The sequence below is a fragment of the Sminthopsis crassicaudata genome, chromosome 4, assembly GCF_048593235.1.
Source record: "Sminthopsis crassicaudata isolate SCR6 chromosome 4, ASM4859323v1, whole genome shotgun sequence".
Lineage (NCBI taxonomy): Eukaryota > Metazoa > Chordata > Mammalia > Dasyuromorphia > Dasyuridae > Sminthopsis > Sminthopsis crassicaudata.
In genome coordinates, this window is record NC_133620.1 from 343648582 (window position 1) to 343654581 (window position 6000).

General features: G+C 44.0%; 1 protein-coding gene across 7 annotated transcripts in view; it reads left to right on the forward strand.

The window, feature by feature from the left end:
- DCAKD (dephospho-CoA kinase domain containing) overlaps positions 1 to 5759 on the forward strand; it is a 40091-nt gene extending 34332 nt beyond the window's left edge. For all 7 annotated transcript variants that reach the window (XM_074261042.1, XM_074261040.1, XM_074261039.1 and 4 more), the window contains 2 exons: positions 1717 to 1804; positions 4434 to 5759. In XM_074261042.1, coding sequence (XP_074117143.1) covers positions 1717 to 1804; positions 4434 to 4710 — 365 coding nt within the window. In that variant the 3' untranslated portion in view covers positions 4711 to 5759. The remainder of the gene's footprint in view (positions 1 to 1716; positions 1805 to 4433) is intronic.
- The last annotated feature ends 241 nt before the right edge of the window (positions 5760 to 6000 follow it).

Consider the following 6000-nt stretch of genomic DNA (forward strand, 5'->3'; position numbering starts at 1 on the left):
CTGTCAAAGTTGGTATAATCAAACGTCAGATAAGATCACCAGCTGTTGGGGGAGGTCTCTGTGTAGGCAGAAGAATGTCTTAATAGAGTCAGGATAGTTTGTAGAGCTTATCAAGCAGGAGGGATGTGACAGCTGAATGGACCTTTACTGGTGAACCAAAGCACTGGTCACAGGCTCCCATGAGGAGCCTGAAGGAAAGGACAGATCGAGGGGAGAAGAGAAAGGGGAGTAGAGAGGTAAAAGGAGATAAGAGGTTTTAAAAGGAGCTTGTCTTGGCTCAGGCCCTATGGTGAGTAAGCAGTGCTACCCAGCCTCAGTTTTCTGTTCTCTTCATGCAATCTGGTCTTTGTTGATTTGGGGAGCCTCATGTGTTTCTCTTGGGCTTCTCGGTCAGCACAGCTAGGCTACTGGGAACTAGGTGCTCTAGGTTTTCTCCCTGGCTCACTGATTTTGAATGTCAGTCCTGCTGTGAGTCAATGAGGGAATAATCCTGGAACATTTGTGCTTCTAATATTTGTAGCATGTTTTATAGATTTCTGAGCATTTTCTAGGGGGCAGCTGGGTGATGCAGTGAATGACGTGCCAGGATGGAGTTAGGAAGACCCGAGTTCAGATATGGCCTCAGACACTTACTCACTAGCTGTGGGACCTTGGACAAGTCACTTAACACTGTTTGCCTCAGTTTTCTCATTTATAAAATGAGCTACAGGAGATGGGAAACCATTGCAGATTCTTTGCCCAGAAAACCTCAAAAGGGATCACAAAGAGTTGGACACATCTGAAAACAACTAGACACACAAGCATTTTCACTTAACATTTTCTCACTTGACCTTCACAAAATCCATTTGAGTCATTCTGGGCAGATGGCATTATCCACATTTTTCAAAAGAGAAAACAGGCTGAGAGATTAAAAGCCTGGTGCTAATGTGACCATTGGTTTTGTCCTCATCTAGTCCAGTTGCATACAAAGAAAATTTCCATTCCCTTCTGAGAGTTTCATCCCTTGAAGCCAATCAGTCATTTCACAGATTCCTTTTGATCATGAAGGGATTAAGTAACTGCACCCCTAGTCCATTGACATGTCCCACTGATGTTTAAGGAGTGTCATGTTTCAAATTTGGAGGATTTCATAGCCCAAACTCTTTTGAGAGAACATCCACTTTGGACCTTGGTAGCACTGATTTCAAAGGATCCCATGTGCTTTGTCTCATTGGAGGTACTGCAACCTGACAGCTGACAACTAAGTCCCCTTGAGCCTTTCCCCTCAAGCACCAAGTTCTATAGCCATAAATCCCACTGTTCCATCTTTGACTATAATTTCTCCTCCCTTCCAGTGCCTTTGCACCTGCCATTTGCTATATCATTGCTCTGTGTTCTTCTGTGTGCCATTCCCATCCCACTCCCATCTAAAAACCCTCTAGTAGTTTTCTGCTGAATAAAGTCTAATCTTTGTAGCCTGGCATTCAGGGTCCTCTACTTCTGGTTCCATACAACTATATTTGTTTCCTTTCATTGATCTTGTATTTTAACCGAACCAACCATTCTCCAGTACAAAGCCCCAAGACCTTGCCATTTTCCTAGGTCAAAATCCAACTCATCAAATGAGTTACAGTGCTTTTGTTGTCATTTGGCTGAATGAAGAAAATAGATATCTAGAGCAGGAAAGAATGATAACCGGCTTTTCTTATTCTTTTGGGTGTTTTCTTTCTTCTCTAGGATATCGGTATGTGATCTTGGACATTCCCTTGCTGTTTGAAACTAGAACAATGTTAAGATTCATGAAGCATACAGTGGTGGTATATTGGTGAGTTGGGGTTCGAAATGAAGAGATGTCCTTTGACCTTGGGTAAAGAGAGATTCCCTCAGGGACATTAGCTGGGCAACAGTCTATACTGTTCTCTCTTTGTGGAGATAAGAGTTTAAGCCCTCAATGAACTGAGCTCTGAATAGTGACCAGTCTGATGTTATCTGGTTGAGCCCAATGCGAGGTGGGCCCCTTCTTCCTGATTTTTGTCATTGATTCTCAGGGCATCTTGGTGTACGGGGAGAGCTCCCCTGCTGGTTGTTACAGGTATCCAGGCAATTAAACCTAGATGGTTGATGCTTAGACTTGCTGTTGATGATAATGTTGGAAATGGATTGCTCCCAACTTAAGTAGATAAGGGATACTTATACCCATGCTGCCAATGAGGAAGGTGAGAAGGTGAATCTTGTTCATATAGATGTTTAATAACTTGCCCAACATCTCACAGTGGTTGAGTTCCTCTACATCGAGGAACTGTAAAAGGACCAGGGAGCAAGGGAAGCTGCTTTATTCTACATTGTTCCCTGGGGCTAGTGGGACAAGGCAAATATAAATCCAACCTTGGCCAATGGAGAAGAATCAAACTATCAAGGAAAAAATGAGTCATGGTCCCTAGTGACTAAGTGAGCAAGAGTAGGTGACATCCTAAGGCTGTTTTCTGTCACATGCTTCCCGGATACCTCCCCCAGTCATTTGAAAGACCTTTGATTTTTCAGGCATTTTGGATTCAGGGAGGTCCCCCAGAGAGGATATGTAGGAGGCACATAATAAGAAGTAGAGCCTGGCAGTCTACCTCAATACACAAAATGTCCAAGATTACCTGCTTTGTGGTTCTTTGCTCTATATTTAAGAGTGACCTTTTTTTTATCACAGGAAGTGATTTTACTTGGGATACATTTAATTTATCCAAATGTTGCACAGTTGAATGAGCTCTTAGCTCTAGATTATTAGTTCCTTGACACTATAAGAATGAGCCAGGTTTCAAGTTTCTAAGTCTCCCATTGACTTGCTTACTTATCTGTGAAATGGGTATAATAATATTCACCATACTTATGTCACAGTATTGTTGTCAGCAAAATGCTTTGTAAATTGTAAATGTGAGCTGGTATTATTAATGCAGAGCCAAATCACCCCAGTAGGAACTGACCCCATGACTTTAACCTTATTAGCTATGTTCTTCAGTAAAATACCAGTAAGATGATATAATTGGGGAGTTCATTGTGTGGGTGAGAAGTTTGTTGTATATGTCTAACACACTTTTTCCTTCCTTGGTTGTCTTGCCAAATTTCCTGAAAGAGATAGGACAAAAATCTTCCCATTTTTTCAAATGGAGAAATTGAGACTTGTTGGAAAAATCCTAGAAACCTGGAGCTGACTTACAGCAAAGGTGGCAAGAATCAGCTTTGATGTCCACATTTCTTTAAAAGTTGCTGCTTTATCAATTTAAAAAAAAATCAGCCAATGTTGTCCTCTGATACTTATTAGGTATTAGAATAATATTTCTAGTGTTCTATGCAATTAGCCAGCCCCTTTTGTGTTTGGTGAAAACAGAAGACCCAAAAAGGGAAGGTACTTAAGAGATAGAGGGCTTAAAATTGGATTACAGCTCATTTCTTCTTTATGCTGATTTAGCTTCCTTACAACTTCACAGTTCTCCTCAAGAGAGGAAGGGACACCTTAGGCATAATAGGGAACCTACCACATAAGGAGTCATGGGAGCTTGATATTAAATTCTAGATATGGAGAGCATCTTTTGAATGTCTAGCAGAAAGACCTTTGGAGCATGTAGCTTTCTGTTCTAGTAACTAGCTGACCCCAAGAACTGAGGACATTTAAAATTCCTTCTAGGACCTACCATAGTATATTGGATAAGGAAGGCTTTTGATAAATGGTAGTTTACTGTTGACTGACTGGAAAGCCCTTAGTTTTTTCTAAATTTCCCCATTCCCGAAATATACATATCCCTTTTCTTAGCCTAAGGAATAGGTCACATCTTCAGCACAGCTTGGTTGCTCTGCATAGTATTCGGGCTGTGGGAAGACTGGGACTGATCTGCAAAGGAAGGGAAGTTTGGAGATGATCTTAGGAAGCTATTCAGAATTCAGCCAGCAGCCTTGGGGCCTCAGGGGAGCTAGCTGAAAGGGCTTAGCTGGTTGAGACTGCTCTTTAAGTAAAGGTCACACTGACTTGGCCAGAAACCCTAAGGGGAGAGGAGGAGAGAGCTAATGTCACCAACATGGATTACTGCTCATGAAGGGTTAAGTTGAAATTCTGGGCTTCGGGGCCAAACTAATACTTGGTACACTTGGGGTTCATTCTAAGACATGCTCTTTTTCAATGGCTCATTAAAGAATTGGGAAAAGGAAGAAGAGATATAAGTGGAAGATGTTTTTAGATCCATATTCACTACTAATCTTGTCTGAAAGCAGGAATCTGCCCTTCCTGAGACTGGGGATTGGACTCTAGTGGGACTTGAAACCAGGGTATCTGAGTAGGGGGGACCTAAGAGGTGCTGAAAAGTATTTTTCTGTGCCTTTCTTCTGAGATAAAATGGGCCTGATGGATGGAAGTGGTATGAGATTCTCTCATTTAAGTACTGCTCCCTTTTCCTTTCTCTTCCTCTCACCAGTGACCCCCAGACCCAGCTGTCACGCCTGATGCATCGGAATGGGCTGAGTCGAGAGGAGGCTGAAGAAAGAATTGCAGCCCAACTGTCCCTGGAAGAGAAACGCCAGCTGGCTCGGCATATCCTGGACAACTCGGGGGAATGGGAGGTCACTCGCCGACAGACCCTCCACCTGCATTCCCAGCTAGAGGATTCCCTGGACTTTTTACCATTGAGGCTTGGCCTGTTTGCTGGGTTTCTTGGCATCATATACCTATTTTCTCGACACCTCCTGCTTTAATGAGCCCCCCATCCTCTTAAATAACCACCTCTAGAACCTGTTGTCTCAGCCTGAGGCTGAGACCAATCAGTGGGTCTAGAACACTGTCCAGAAGAAGACAAAGTGGTCTTCCAAAATGTTCTATTCCATAACTCCTTCTCAGACTCTGAGCTCTTTCCTTCCTCTTCTATTAGGCAAGCTTGCCGGGCTGAGAATTGGGGAAAGCTTGGTACTATTGTCACAAAAGAGACAACCCACTCCTGAGTCAGGAGATAGTGCATATTTTTTCTCCCCTTCCCCCCCTTCATCTGCATTCAAAGTGGCTCCTATGGAGCCTTGAGTAATTATAGCTCCCTAGTATAATATGTTGTTCCTTGCAAGGAACTCATGGATAAACACCCTTCTTTTCTCAGTCTATTTGACCTATGCCCTCCCCTCAGAGGCCTTGTGGGAAAGGGTGTGGTATCCTTTCTGTAGGGCCATTGGTTTGGGGTCCATGCGCCCATTTTTGAACTCTCCTGAGTGCTTTCAATCTTGATGGTATTCCTTCAGTGGAAGGACGAACCATCCCTCCCCCCCAAGTCAGATTTCTCCAATGCCCTCCCACCTCCAGCCATAAGGTTAGCACAGCTTTCCCAGAAGAGCCTCACTCCTAGCTTGGCATTCCTGCCCAGCTTGCATCCTCCCTCCCTGGAACCTCCCTCCAGGGCACCCATTTTCTCTGTCATCACTGCACCCAGCTGCTTGGGCTGCCCTAGTTAAGCCACTGCCTCAGAGTGACAGCAACATTTGAACAGGGTTTCTGGATTTGGATCCACCAAAATGGGGACGTGGTCTTGTTCTGGAATTGGAGGCTGAAAGGGATCAGATTCCCTCCAATCTCCCATTTATTCTTTCTGACTCCATTCTAGCCCTTGGACTTGGCTAGAGCACAGTCCCCTAGGGCCCTTAGCGGGGCAGAGACTCTGGCCCCACCTCTGCATCCCCTCCATTCTCTGTGTTCTTTGCCTCACCTCCAATCCTGCTACCCCTAGATATATATTGCAATAAAAAAGTCTTTTCCTTCAGAACATTGAAGACCTGCTGCTGATGTGTTCATCCTGGGGCAGGAGCATCCTATTAAGCCCAGAAATAATTGTGATAAATGCTAATAGTGTAGTAGCCACATTTTGTGCCCCTTTCTTTATAGCTCCGTGTGCTTCAGAGACATCAGCTCATTAACGCTTAGCAAACCCTCAAGGGGAAATAGGTTCTTCTGGTTCAGTGGCTGAGGGGAGCGAGGGAAAAAGGAATTACTGTCCCTGTGGCCAA